Source organism: Pleuronectes platessa, chromosome 9 (assembly GCF_947347685.1).
Source record: "Pleuronectes platessa chromosome 9, fPlePla1.1, whole genome shotgun sequence".
NCBI classification, from domain to species: domain Eukaryota; kingdom Metazoa; phylum Chordata; class Actinopteri; order Pleuronectiformes; family Pleuronectidae; genus Pleuronectes; species Pleuronectes platessa.
In genome coordinates, this window is record NC_070634.1 from 21984858 (window position 1) to 22000642 (window position 15785).

The 15785-nt window shown below is 42.9% G+C and overlaps 1 protein-coding gene across 1 annotated transcript in view; it reads right to left on the minus strand.

Moving 5' to 3' along the window:
- hmcn1 (hemicentin 1) overlaps positions 1 to 15785 on the minus strand; it is a 77295-nt gene that overhangs the window by 56484 nt on the left and 5026 nt on the right. Inside the window, exons 2-6 of the mRNA XM_053430487.1 lie at positions 6014 to 6084; positions 3890 to 4048; positions 3668 to 3790; positions 2643 to 2814; positions 1663 to 1769 (exon numbers count right to left, since the gene is read on the minus strand). Coding sequence (XP_053286462.1) covers positions 1663 to 1769; positions 2643 to 2814; positions 3668 to 3790; positions 3890 to 4048; positions 6014 to 6084 — 632 coding nt within the window. The remainder of the gene's footprint in view (positions 1 to 1662; positions 1770 to 2642; positions 2815 to 3667; positions 3791 to 3889; positions 4049 to 6013; positions 6085 to 15785) is intronic.

Sequence of the window (15785 nt, forward strand, 5' to 3'; positions counted from 1 at the left end):
GGAACACAGCTACACTATTTTTAGTTGGACAGCCAGTGTTGTGTACTTTGTGTGTGTGGGAGGAGGGGGGGGGGGGCGAAGATTGAAAAGGCAGAGTGCGAGAGGAGAGATGTAAAAAAACCGATGTTGTGGGGCCAGAGAGCGAGAGAAAGAGAGAGACAACAGCAAATCCCAGAGTGCTTCGCTGTGGGAGAGAATGTGAGGAGTAAACGTGTTGAGAGGAAGATGTACGAGGGAAGAAGATACTGTTAGTGACTGAGAGAGATTAAAGGAGAGAGAGAGAGAGAGAGAGAGAGAGAGAGAGAGAGAGAGAGAGAGAGAGAGAGAGAGAGAGAGAGACACAGGACAGAAAGTAGACCCCAGGATGCAATATCTGTTTTTTATGTCTGTTTAATATTCTTTTCCATGAGAACAGGTCACCACACGGGATGAAGTCAGAAAGCACAGATGTCAGTCAGAGTTTGCTGATGTGCAGATTCCAAACAGAAACCTCAGTGACGCAGAAGCATCTTTTACTCAAAGTAGAAAACAAATCAATCCAATTAATGTGATCAATTCATCGGAGCCCCACCGATTTATCAGTTGCCCGATACAAATTGGTCAATTTGAGCTTTCCACAGAACGGCTGAACATAACATCAGACCATAAACACAAATGTATTACTTTGAGTGCATTTTCACACCCAGGTAACAAGAAACCAAAACCTTGTGTGGACTTTAGTGGAAAACTTTATCTACATGTAAATGCATGTGTGCACCGCAGCCAATGTTACAGTATGTTCTCACTTAACAGCCCATAATGTCATTAGGTCTTTGGGAAAAAGGGGCTGGAAAGGCATGAAAAGGCGACTTAAGAAACAGCCACTAACATGCTGTATGCTGGGAACTCGCAAGTGATTAAAACCAAATGTTATGTGTAAAAGAGTAAAGCCGTTCCACAGCAAATAATGGGAATACCTAACTACAGTATTGCAAATCTCTCAGCGTACACGCATCCTCTCCAATCACACAGTTTTTCATCCAATCTGCGGCCCCCGTAAATCAAATGAGTGCTAACACAAAACACAGCTATGCGGAGATGAGGGAAAGAGTCCCAGCAGGGGGCTGCCGAGAACACAGGGGTCAGTGAGGCCCCCACAACAAATCACTCAGGTAAAAATGCTTGTCATTTCCCAACATCTGGAATTGACAGTCTTGGCAGTCAAATGTGTGACCTTTTATACATTACGTCGGTAGCAGGGTGCCGACAGTTTCAAACGAAGGGGGGGGGGGGGGGGGGTGTTGTTGACAGTAGCGGCCTTGGATTTTGCCCAACCAACCAGGACTGTCTTAAAATCATCTCAGGCTCAAATGTGTCTTTGTGACCCTGTTTTTGGGGTTTGCTGGGAGATGCTTCTACCACACAACATGCATATTAAATTGTTTCTGTATCACTGTATTTGAACATGCTGATATATCACTGCAGCAGTTCGACTAAAGAGCCTTCCTATAGGGCCACGGGTTCCTCCTGGGGTGTGAGCTGTGACCTCATTTCCTGCTAATAGGCTGCTACCGAACTACTTGCTAGTAAATCCTTTTTAAAAGACTAGCTTCCCCCTCCGGGACTTGTTAGCGGAAGCCTGCCACTTTACACACATGTCCAGGTAAAGAATGAATTGTTTACCTTGATAGACCACGTCCCCGGCTGCGGGTCCTTGATGCTGACAACTCTGGCCGAGTTGGGAATGTGCAGGAGCTCTGTCAGGCCGTCACTCTTCCCCACAACATTCCCTGGAGGCCAAACATGAACATCGATACAATTATTCCCCTTTAACCCAGGCAATCAAACTCTTATGGCTCTAAGGCCACAGGTTGCATACTCAGTGTTGCTGTAAATTGTCCAAATATTAAGATGCAGGGTATGGTTTTAGCATTAGCCAGCATACTGTAATTGAAGGAACATGTGCTGAACATGTGGACCCCAGATGATGCTTGACTAAATCCAGTCCCATGAAAAAACGGTTTTGTTTTTACCTCTACCGGCTCTGTGGTCATTAACTGTGGCCTCTACAGTTAGCTTTGTTTCTTGAGAACTATCCCAAAACAGTTGTCTTCTCGTTTACATATATTTAAATATGATCTTCCCATATGACATCTCAAATCCAAACCAGACTGTAAGTTCAATGGTCTAGAGAAAAAAAACAACACTGCAGCTGCACTGGACTTAAAGGGAAAACATTGGAGAGTTCAAGAATAAAGTCGGAATATTATATTATTTATTTTCCGATTTTATTCTCATAATATTTTTTTGTTCAATTTGAGCTTTATTCTTGAAATTACAGAATATGATTTTACTTAAAAATAGGTCTAATACTCGAAGGATGTTGAATTGTTAATTTTGTTGTTGTATTATCTCTACAAATTACAAAACATACTGTAAAGATGACTATGAAAAAAAAGAAAAAGAAGAAGATAACAATTATTTTCATAATCAAACTACTCCATTACCCCTGGTGCCCTGAATGGAATCATCACTTTTTTTACATGTTTATTCAGGTTTTTCATTTTCCCTTTGACGCTCATCTTTACAAGTATGCTAATAAATGTCTGGTAAATCTTTAGATTCCAAACTCTGTCGATATATAAACATAACACGTATCTTACCCTCTGGGTTTTTTATTTCGATGTCAGGTGCGGGGCCACTCAGGGCCACTGTGATTTGCTTGAGGCTGGGGTCAAAGGGCATCTGCCACGTGTTGCTGACCCCACTGAAGTGATCAGTGGACAACAGGTGGACTTTAGACGACTGCACGGCCTCCTCCACCCATTTTAGGATCTACAGCGAATGGATCAAAAATGTAAAGAATGCAGGAAATACGTATCATTTATAATGCGCACACACACACACACACACACACACACACACACACACAACACACACACACACACACACACACACACACACACACACACACACACACACACACACACACACACACACACACACACACACACACACACACACACACACACACACACACACACACACACACACACACACACACACACACACACACACACACACTGCACACAAGGTTATCCCCTCAGCATGTGCAAAGCTTTCATCAGAAAAATGTCCGACATTCCAGCGCAGTCTTGCCCCTTTATTTCCTCCTTGTCCCTATGGAGAATCCCACCACTACTGTGTGAGACCCAGAACCAGATGCTGCTCTACCCGGGACATGTGAAGCACTGTAATATGATACAGTGCATTCATCTCAAACCATCGCAGTGTAGGTAGAGGGAGAAAAATATTCACATCGATCAAAATTTCCCTGAATTTATAATGCATTTTCATATTTTCATCCTGCAAGCCACAAGCATTTTTCATATCTCATTGTCCTGGTGATGTGAAGTAAGAGACTTTTCCTCCAAAGTATTTACGATACTAAATTTCTTATTTAACTCTTTGCATCCTTTGAAATCTCTCCTTGGCAGCGGAGTCCAAGGAAGGTGCATGCATCAATCAGCTGAATGTTTCTTGCACATTTGATCTGGGCTCGGGTCTTGAACACGGGGCAGCAAAGGAGATGAAAATGGCTGCAACCTACCACCTTCTAATATTGTTTTTTTTAGGTCTTTTGAAACCAGACAGCTTTTCCTCTGAATCTCAAAATGAGTCCTCTTACCTCATTGACTTGTTTCTTGTCCAGATGGAAGACCTGCCCAGAGCTGGTAGAGGCGATCTCCTCGTAAGCCTTGTAGCCGATGTGACTCCTATCATCACAGTCCCCCGTCAGCACAAACACCACCTACACACATTCAAGCACACATATAAAAATGTGATCTCTGTTCCTTTAAACCTAACCTACATGAAACCATGATAATGTATTTGAAAAAAATCTCCAAACCTGCGACTGTTTCTGCTGAATGAGCTGCAGGACTTCATGGGTCAGTTTGTAATCTTTAGAACGGGCATCTGTGAAGACGTAAATGTAGGACCCCGGCAAGGAGATCTCCAAAGCGATCTTGATGGCACCGATACTCATCTCCGGACAGTCCCCGCCTCCCTGAGAAAGAGAAGGGTATCGTCAGCATATGTGCTCATATGCGCATAGTGCAGCATCTGTAACAGTAACAGTCCTTTTCAGTTTAACTTTTTCAATCAAATTAAATAATATGTGAATAAAATGCAACCAGGTTGGTAGCAGATCAGACCGAGAGGTTCTTGATTCTGTCCGATTAGCACACATGACTACTGAGCTATTATAATGCAGAGAAGACAAAAGCTGTAAGGCAGAGGACTGTTGACATCAAATGAACTTAAAAAATAAAAAATAATCATCTTGTTTCTAACCATACTGACAAGAGTAACTAGAGCAGAACTTATAAACTCTCTGTCTGACTAATTTGGTCTAAAGGAAATGTTTATCCAATAGCACGTATTTGTCTGTCTGAGTGGTCCAGCAGCCATCTTTGATGCATCATCCCCAAAGAGTAACATCTGGAATTGGGTGACCCATTATTTTAGGCCAGGGGGGGGCAGAGGGTGAATAGACAGAGTTCCTCTATTTCCTCTGAAACCCAACATCTCCCGTCTGGCCAGAAAATCAACTCCTCCATTCAACCTCTGCCCCCAGCAATAAACCTGATAACCCCCCGCTGGTTACTTCTGCTTCTGTGGTTTAAAAATAACACGTCCTTCCTTAAAGGTTGTATACATATGACATTCCATCACGAGATGTTGCACTATAGCGTCCTGGACCAAAACAAATACTAGGTGTAGCCCACTGGTTCAGAGTGTTTTGCAGGTGACAGGTGTGGTAACGCCGTTAATCTGCACTCACAGCAAAGAAGCAACAGGATGGAAATTGTCGCGATCACCCGGGTGTCACGTTTACATTGCTGCCGGAGCAGGAGCCATCTTGCTTGATAATTCTTTGGGAGGTTCAGTGGTTTCACAGAGAGGGGCTAACATGTATTAAAACCAGTAAAGACCAGTAAAGCTCAGACACAAATAGGGATTGAGGCTTCAGGTTCTGCTCAGGATGACAATATATTTGCCGTACCCCAAAATAGTTGTTGGCCGTAACTATTTGATGTGAATGTAAAAGTCTACAAAGTTAAGAAGCAATGGACAGTATGTGTTTTTTTAAACATTAGAGCATGTAATGAATATTAGCACAATATGTCGCATTTAAAATCTCGTTTATAACCTTTAAAAACATAACTTTTCATGAAAGAAGAAGAAAAATGTCAATTCCAAAGAGTATTTTTCCGTGCACTTTGCCCAAAGCCTCTTCAGGGGATGAGGTGAGGAGGTGAAGAAAAACAGACTCATGAATGAAGCAGCGAGTGAGAGGAAGCTGGATCCCGTCCCTGCTACACACAAGACACACTCACGCAGCAGATAGAGAGGAGCACGGGCCAAGGATGCAAAGACACTCGCCAATGTCTTTCTTCACAGGACAAACTTCACTCCATCTCCCCTGTCATTTTTAGATTTTAAGAGCACTGGTTTTGAAGTTTTTCCACTTGCTACTGGCTTCTCTTGTTGAACAAGGTCCCATCACAAAGTCCTCTCCCTCTCAGTACACAGACTTAGCAGTGCTCTGTTTAGCTGTGTGGCCATCGCATGTTTTTGTTTATACATGTGTTTGCAATGATGCAGGAAGAAAAATAAACCTGAGATAGAGAAGAGATTTTCAGTATCATCTTCCAAAGTCAACATGTGACCAAGGCTTTGACTGGTAGACCTCCTAGCAACATCATATAAAAGGATGGAAATCCACATTAAATGGGAAAACTGATTGCAGGTTTCTTGTAAAATAAAAAAAATAAAAAAATTCTTTGAGATTTCTTTCATCTCCTGATGGAGACTGACTGATGAAGCTTCCTGACCAGCTCACAAACATTCCAAACAAGGCGTCTGGCAAGACCACAGTCTGCCTGTTCTTATTAAGGCCATATGACTCTCAGTGTCCAGGTTACTCCGGTCATTCTCTCAGTTCGATGAAGATGATCTCTGAACCCACCTGAACGTACAGCTCCCGCAGCTCATACTGGAACTTCTTCGGGTCTGTTGTGATTGTGACCGGTCCAATCTCTGCAGAGAAACAACAGAAAAAAACGCTGAGTGATTAATATGGCCACAGGCTCAAGTCTGCATCTGATGAAAAACTGAGAGCATTCTTGTTTCCTTAAATTCTTCAGCTGAGCCAAATATTAGCTTTGGCAAACGCACGCGGATGTCCAGATTAAAATGTCACAATATGAGCCGCCAAGAAGAACGGCAGGAAAGGAGATATTTGACCCGACAGAGAAACGAAAGCATAAAGAAAGAAATGTGAGGAAGATACACACAGACAGACAAGTGATGAAGGAAGAAAACATCATATAAATGACAGGGATGCATGGAGATATGTTCTCAATACAGATGAGGTTTGATGATGTTGATGATTTCAAGGTCCGAACTTCCCTCTTCTATTAATTTGCATTGACGCTTTTGTCCTGAAAGGAACACAGAGCTCTGGAAAAACCAAATCCAAATGTTTTGATGTACAAAAGCTGCTGTCATCTGCTTCCTGAACACAAGCGTGAAATAAATTTTAAATAAATCCTCACAGACACTGTAACTTACCATCTCAGGAGTTCTATGTGCTTTAAAAAGGACAAATTCCTAATACAAAAAGCTACAAACCCAACAATGTACAAGGCAGAACCCATGGGGGTTGCCTTGGAGCGAACTCGATTAATTTTAACGACATTTTGGTGAATTCCTCAAGAAAAATCGAGATCAGAGATCTTGATGAAGCAGTCAGACGTACTTAGAGCACTGATGATCTGAGCAATTTGGTGCAGCTTGATTGAATTTAAGGTTTGGCCTTGGCATGCGCTCCACTGAGTGACATTCTACTTGTACGTGCAAACAAACCTCTGCAGGAAAGGGCCTTTTCATTTCAGTAATTATGTTGTTTTTGTGTCAAAGTGAGCTCAGCGTTTGGCCCCAAGTGAGGACACCTTTCCCTGGGCTTCAGGGAAAAAGTGTAGCACCTTCAGCTCACAGTGACAACATGACCTGTGCTCTGTACCTCTGCCAGGGCTACTAGTCACCGCCGTTTCTCGGCCGACTTTGTTCTATCCAGTAATGAGCTGCTAAGCCCCTTCTCGAGTCAAACTGTGTGACTTCAGCCACTGCAGCTGTGCTGTGGAATGAGCCTGATGAGGGGCTGCAAAAAGGCACACACACACACATGCACACACACGCACACACACACGCGCGCACACACACACACACACACACACACGCACACAAACACACACTGCAGTTATGCACATGCAAGCAGATTGGAAAACAAGGCTTCCATTGTGGAGGAGAGAGCAATTACAAAGGATCCCTGACTTTTAGAGAAAGGACAGCTTTAGAAGTCCTCAAATGTGCGGAGAGGTCAAATCAGAAGTGTACACGTTTGATTGATACTTGCTGCAGAGAACTTTCTCTTCTTCTTTCTTGGGATTTTTGTTAAGTCAAACATCTAATGTAACCCTGTTTGCAATGAGGAATCATACACATCTTCATTTCTGTTCCTTTCAACCTTCTTCCACATTCTTTCACTCCACTCACAAGCACTTTCAATCTCTATAATAACATACACAAAGGAGAAAGACATTTTTTTCCAAATGACCCAGATTTTGGCATCCTTGTGAATCCTCAAGGTGGAGTGTAGGAACATTTGTGGCGATCAGAGGCGCTTTTCAAAACTAACACGGAAAAGAGTTCTGGCTGCTCTGAACGGAACGTGGATCTCAGGCCAACGTTTGCAGAGATGGAAAAGCTGACATCTCTTTCCTTATGGGACAAGTTCCCATGGCTGTTGTAAGTATTCTTTAGACTACTGTGGCTGTGGTGCTCCTGACCACAGCCCCTCTCTTTGCATCAACACCATGGAAAACCACAGCTAATACTCACAACCTCTTAACCTCTAAAAAAAAAAAAGATTAACTAAATCCAATTCTTCAAACCCTGTTTTCTAATGATATCTGACTTTGTCAAGTGTCTATTAGCTCTTTTCAAATCTGTGTTTATTCAAGTTTAGAAGTCTGAATGAGCTCATGTAAACTGTTTCTATACCACACTCAAATAGCTCAAACAAACAGTCATGCCTGAGAGCGTCTCCTTCTTGTGCTTGTGTGTACTCAATGCTCTCGGGGGGCAGGTGCCTTGCCCAAGGGCACCTGATTAAAACTGGTTAAGGATAGACAATCTGTTGATCCATCAACTGCTGCTAAAGACACTGGACAGCATATTCTTCTCATTCGCTTTTTCTAGAGTAACAAATGAACTTCAACTAAAACTGAATTCATGCTTCCTTAGGTCATACCTCACCCCTCCACTAAAGATGAATGGAAATCCGTTGAGTAGATTTAGCATAATCCTGCTAACCAACAGACAAACATATATGAATCTAAACGCGGTCCTCTTGATGCCATATGGGAGCTAGCTTTCAGGCTCCCTTGGTGATGACAGTGGCACGGGAAAGGCCAAGAGAATGAAGTCAGGGTGAAAGAATGCACCCAAGTCCGATAAAGGAAACAACAAAGAGAGAAAACGGCCAAAGCAAACAAATCAAAACGAAGATCTGCATCTTGTTCCTGTTTTCTAAATCTGTTAGCGGTGCGAGTTGTTGACCCGAGCGGGCTGCGGGAGTAAACAATCAAAAACAAATGACTGCGGCCTCCACCTTGATATTCCCACAGCCTTGGTCCCCAGCGCAGCCTGTAAGAGCATGCATCTGCGAATCACATGCAGCCTTAAACACTCACAGAACGTCTAATGGGATGGAACAAACTGGGCAACTGTCCAGCGGCAAACTCAGCTTCACCTCCGCTGACATTCGTGCTTAAAGTAATTTGCGGAGAATCGCTCGTGCATTCACCGTGGAGCGAGTTTCTCTTTTTTCCGCTCACAGCATCAGCAGCGAGGAATTCCAAGGCCGGCTCGATGATAAGTCACAGCCGGTGGTGTCTTCCAACCAGATGACTTCTGACTCTTTGGCCGCAGCACATGGTGAGTTTCACGGGCTGCTTACATGACAGACAACTGAGGAACGTTTTCATCGTTGTTCTCTTTGGAATGATCGAGACGAGATGTGGCAGCTTGGGAAACTTTTGCTCTTTACGTGCTCCGCGCTCGTTTCCTCCGCCGCAGTGGGAGGAGTTATACAGTAACATTCACTATCTGCAACATTTGCTTTCATTTTTTCATTCCTGATGGCAAAGACCTGGATGTTTTCTGACTCACCATTCCCCTGGTTTATAAAAGCCTAATTACGGGGGGGTACAGAAACCCAGTGCAGTGACAATACAGACCATCATCGCCCTGAGGACCCCATAAACTCGACCTTTTGTTTGTCGATAGAGTGGCAACAAAGGCTTTTCCTCTTTGTCCTCTTTACAAGCATTGATTTTGACTAACAAAACCACTTTAATCTTCCATTGTGTGCTGTAAGTGAGACCTTCACTTCAACACCAGTCAGGAAAAGAGGTTCTGTGGTTTTTGTCCCCATTCAAAGAAAATGTCATCGGGTTACACAACGTGAAGCTGTGGCAGCGCTTAACACCAACAGAAGCTGTAAACACACACGCACACACACACACACGCTGCTTTCTTTCGTTCTGCTGACTCAGGGTCAAATCTGCGGCTGTCATCTTGACCATCAGCTTTGGGATATAATTCAGTTTATTCCACCCCCCCCCCCCCCCCCCCCCCCCCCCTTAGAAAACACATGTGAGGCAGCACACAGTGCGATTACCTGCAGCTCGGTGAGTGACCTGGAGTGTATGCACTTTGAGCAAATGAGAAAACATGTCTGCAGACACTACATGAGGTACATCTGTGAGGGTTCCAGGTATCTTCAGAAGTTACCTGAGTGAATATATATCAAGAGTGTAAATGTACTTGGCAGCATTATGTCATGCTGTATTCAGAAGTTTTGCACATGTACATAGGCGACTGGACTTGCTTGTGTTTCTAGAAGTGGTGAAATCAAACAGGAAATTACAGCCCATAAACACAGATTTCTTCTTCTTCTTCTTCTTCTTCTTCTTCTTCTTCTTCTTCTTCTTCTACTGCGGCTCTTAAACTCTGCAGTAGCGTGGACACCAGAGGTATTTGTAGTTCAATGCGTTTTCGCACATAAACGAGTAGTATGGATGGAGCCGAAGTATTTCAAGTGTCCTTCAACTTTCAAGTCTTCCCAACTTGCCCTCACGTTCTTCTATGCATTATATCTCTGTCTCTGATTACAGTACCTCTTCAACCTGCTGCCACGCCCTGAGCGACAAGAGCTGATGACAACCTTGATTTGAAAACCACCACAACCTGAACTGGAAACTTCTCACACAACCAGAAGGAAGAGAGAGAGAGAGAGAGAGAGAGAGAGAGAGAGAGAGAGAGAGAGAGAGAGAGAGAGAACACCAGGCTCTCGTTTCCCTTCACTTGATGCAACTGCGTGTGTCTCAGGATGATGGGACACACAACAAACAGATCTCCATCGATGACTTCATATGATAACACACAGCACTACAAGCACGCACACACACACAAACACACACAAACATATAGTGAGACCCAACCGATGCAAATCGCACATTGCACACTACACACAGCCATGTAATCCCTCCCAGATGGACGGAGTGACGGAGCCGGATCCAGAGACGGATGACAGCTCCGACCCGTCCACCCCATCGATCTGTCTGCTAACTGTAGCCAGAGATACAACACAGAGGAAGACGCAACCCAAGGTGAAGTCTTAATCAAGTCAGTGTGTGTGAGTGAGCGTGTGTTACTTTGTGTCTGTCATGGAAAGGGACATGTGGTTCTGTGGCGTGTTCCTTCACGCAGCCCCAGAAATATGTGTGTATATGTTTAAGTGTGTATACTTGGGCTGGTTGGAAATAAGAGCACATGTCACTGTGGGTACAAGTGACAGTAAATCATAGTTTGTTTCTGCACCCCCCCCCCATCTTTATTCAAGAGGGTGGTCTTCCAGCTTGAGAGCAGAACTAATCGTTCTGCTGTGCTGCATGACTGCAATGCTTTGATGGAAAATTTGATTACATGTAAATCGATTCTTTATAAACAAAACTGTCTCGGTGAAATCTGTGTTTCTGTGGAGGAATTCAAAGAGAAAGGCCACGAGGAGGAAGAGTGATAACTAATTCAGACCCAGTCTGACCCCATCTTCGTGGTTGACCTTTGACCCTGACGGTTTTTCAGCCATACCCTTGAACTCTATGATCTGGAAAGTGTCTGCACAAGGTAAGCAACAGGACAAATCCATCTGGAGCGCATTAGTTTTATAGTTATTTTTTCCTGATGCTGATTTATCTGACTAAATATTTGTGTATGAGATCTTTTAGTTTACTTCTAGTTCAAGCTCACTCTCCCACGCAACATAATAGAAATCCCCGAAAAATTACCTTGCGGCCTCTTTTTCCGACTTTGGAAACTTTGAGGAATATATTGGCAGATTTATATGATTGATATGAATGCATACCTCTGCATTGACTAGACCCGGATTTCTATCTGGAACTACACCAAATTACACACGCCCATAAATATCAGTCTCCTTAACATGCCTGATTTTTTTTCATCGAGATCTATGAAATATTCTGAGAGGAATCAACCCAAATGTTGAAAAACACTTTATCTTGCTATGTTAAAGAAATGGAAAAAACTTCTTGATCCGCCGTCTGCTCTGCACCGACCCAGCGCATCCTTCCACCCAGTTTAGTTGTAATCCGTCAAATAGATACATGGATAGGGGTGGAAACATAACCTCCTCGGAGAAGGTAAAAATCCATGCTTTCTCAGGTATTCTTGTTATTGTTCCAGATAACTTTACTTTAGTCAGTCAAAATCTGTAGATACGACCAAAGTCTGTTTTGAGTACAGTCCCACAGAGTCCCTGATTGTTTGCAAACAGCGTTTCGATGGCTTGTGTCAGTGATTTCAAACGAGATCTACAGCCGGTAACATTGACCCAGATGTCTAAGAGCGAACTGTGAACACATAAAAACCTCGCTGGGTTGGAGTCAAAGGAATGTGACTGGGGATGAACACGGAGTGACTATACTTTGGAAGGGTTCTGGTCTGTTTTATGATGAACGCTGTCGGAGCCGTGCTGCCATGTATCTGCTCAGCGCCCCATCGATACTGATTGATAACAGGGGTGTCTAGGTCAAGCTGTAATAGATCTTCCTTCACCTCTTAAACAACTTCACCTTTAAAGACGTAAAAACACAAAAGCAAACAAATTGTGGTCATGGTCAGGTTTGTCAAAACATCTTACAAAACCCAACTGCTTTCAAAACTGACTCTGATAGGTTGTGTTGTGTAACGTTTTCTTTACCTGTTGAATAAGACAAAGTGTGCTGACTGTGAGGTTATGGCATATGCTCTCCATTGGAGAAGTAATGGCCAGAACCCTGAGACTTGTTCAGACTGAACCCTATGATTCAAGCCATGAAAGAAAATTAATTTATGTATTAAATGTGGCCTATTAATTGAAGAACTTGAATTCATTTTGCGTGAACATAAAATACCCTCGGCATCACAAACACAAGACTGCACGGCTCGTGGCTGCATGTTTTACGACTGGTGGTGTAAAACCAGACTGCACAAAGTGACTGGGTGGTGTTTTTTAGGTAAGTGTGGCTCCTTTGTTTAACTGAGGAAAATCTAATTGAAGCAGACAAAGAAAACTCAGCAGATCGGCAATGTCGACCACACACAGACGCACACTCAGATGTCTGAGGCGGTGATTTCCTGGACCTCCATCAGATTTGCTCAGGTATGCTGTGAACATTAAACAAATCAAGTCACCTGGTACGGTGCTTAACCAATAAGAAGGCCTTACCGCAGTGGCTGGCAATTTAATTCAGCCCTATGGCCATTTGACGTGTATCATCTGCAATATTTGGGCCATATTGACTTTTACATCATCATATTATGAGAATAAACTTGTACTTTAACGAGAAAAAGTAATATTACCAGAATAAATTAGCCTTATTTAGGAAACAGGCTGCAAGGAGAACCAGGGTTCCACTCCTTCTGGATCCAGAGTCTTTAGTATCAATCTCATTGGTTCTGAAGAAACTGTGAAACCCCTTCAGCACACAGATGTGACCAACTACAGCCGTCGACCACAGCCAAACAGTTCCTGCTCCACAAAACAGAGTTTCCTCAAAGTCTGTGTGGTCGTTCCTCAGAATACAGAATAGACCGTTTCTTGCACAATCTTTTCAAAGGGAAGTGAATTAGTTAGAGATAGTATTTCATTATATGTGAAACCTATATACTGACAGGTATAACATAACAAAATGCCTTCATAATATTAATATGGACCTTCTCGTAGTATTGCATCTTTATTCTCAGATTTTGTGATCCAAATGTACTTGTTAAAAATAGATATATGAGTGAGCAGATTGCTTTGGCTGTTTCCAAACAGTTGACCATGAGCTCAGCATGTGCTCGCCATCAGTCTGACAAAGAACAACAGGTTCATCAAAACCAGCTGAGCTTTCTCTCTGAATAAGATTCAAAGGGAACGGACATGTTGTGAATTATTTTTCTAATGTTTGGGGGCTTTGTGCTGCATCTTTGAGTTTTTGGAGCACAGAATGTGTTTGACACTAGAGCGTGATAGTGTTGAGAAACATTGATCTTAGGTGGTCTTCATGATACATGACTTCCCTCAAAACAGACCCCTCAGAGGCAGGGGGCAGAGGGCACTGACGGCCCGACCTTTAACCTGGCAGCCAGTAATTTCCTTAACACTTATCTGGTTCGGACACATTTGCCTCAGTTAAGAACCCATACATGCCTCAGTGTCCGTTAAAATCCTCTTTGTTGTTCCATATCTTCACTGATCCCACCCGTCTATCTTTATGGGTTTTCCTCTGATACAGACACACAGACGAGTCAACAGTTGTCCAGGCATTCAGAAAATGCTTCATCGCTACATTTCAGGTTTCTCTGGAGGTGGAGAAGGAGTGTAAATAGTACATTTTAATAAAATAATATAACTGCAAAAGGTTGTACTGGGGAGGCAAAGCAAAAAATAATATAATATAAGCGGAGCCCCTGCTGTCCTGCCCATAAACCATCATCCTGCAAACACTGTGTCTTTCTAATCTAATTTTATCACTAAAGTACTAAAAACTAAATGTCATTCTAAACACACACATGTTTCAACTGAAATGTACATGAGCAGCTTTCACACAATTGATAAAAAAAAACAAGCCTTGAAAGTCACAGCCAACATGAGGTCATGCCATACCAAACATGGGCTTGTTCAACCTTGGCACCAGCTCTCTGTTGAAATAAACACAATGTGTTCCAAATGAGTCCCCCAGACTCATGTAAAACAATGCATGAATGAATATGTGTTAAAAATACATAAAAAAAATATTTCCTGAATAATAATTATGTCTAGACATGATCTGGGGACTGTAATTGTGATAATAAAACATTAATTCGAGGAAGGTGTAGAGCTGGCTACTTACAGATTAGGGTAATAAAGCATAAGAAATGCTGACTGGCAAATTCTAATATACAATGACTGCAGTAGCTGGAAACTGTGCACTCGGGTTCTAGGTTAGTTTAAAAAAGTGATTTGAAATCCCCCAAAATTTTTTACAGGCATTAAAATAGATCTGTTAGTCTTGAATTTATTATAATCTTTTGTGTTAGGCAAGTCGAGACATCTGAACTCTCAATGCTATTACAGCACTGGAAGCAACAAAGCACAAGAACAGCATTTAGAAGCTGCTCCTCACCCACTGAATCACCTGACTGGCCTCGGGAGCTCAGCTCTCCAACACAAATGGACTCGGGAGTGAGTGACTGGCTGCTTCTGCTGTCGGCACATGGTCGGAGTTACGGACAGGTCAGGTAAACATGTCCGCCCCAGGACGGTAAAACACATCTGAAGACAAGCAGCCAAACAGGCGATTGGACACTCACTACAGGTCGTGTGGGTCAAACAGATGACAGGCTTTTTTACGCTTCTGTTTCTTGGGAACCAGCAACAAGCCATGCCCCCTGGATGGAGCATCTCCGGATACATATCTATATTTTATCTATTAGAAAATTAGTCAAATAGTGAGGATATGTTCTCATTTTTGTTTGTCTGTTAGTCAGCGAGATTACTTTAAAATTATGGGTGGGATTGAATCGAAACCTGGTGGAAGGATGTGGTGTGGGTCAGGGAGATAGTTTGTTTTATATTTATATACTTTTTACATTTTCACAGATTACACGAGGAATAATTCATGGATCTTTACAAAATAAAAACTCAGGCACGATAATGGGGACTGACATTTATGAATCTGTGCCATTTGGTGCAGCTTGATTGGGTTTAAGGGTTCTGTTCTACTTACTTAATCCTGTTCCCTTGAGGTGGTGTTTGGTACTACATTGTCTTCAACATCCGTAGTTACTCAAAAGATGCTGCAGGACAAACAAACACCAGCCGCCAAAGGTCAGGAGGATATTGGTGATGGCCCGACAGTGAGGTCAAAGAGCCCCGAAGGTCAGGACCAGGGCACATGAATCCTCAGGATCAATGTCTAGGTTCAACAGAGGTTGGAAAACAAATCCGGAGCCCAGAGGGAAACCAGCGTCTCACCGTCCAGAACAAGAAACAGAAACGTTTCACAAATCCCTCCTTGATTGGGTCATTTCATTTAAATGGCTCCATGTCAGCCGGAACATCACAAGGTCAACTACCTGTGACGTTTCTA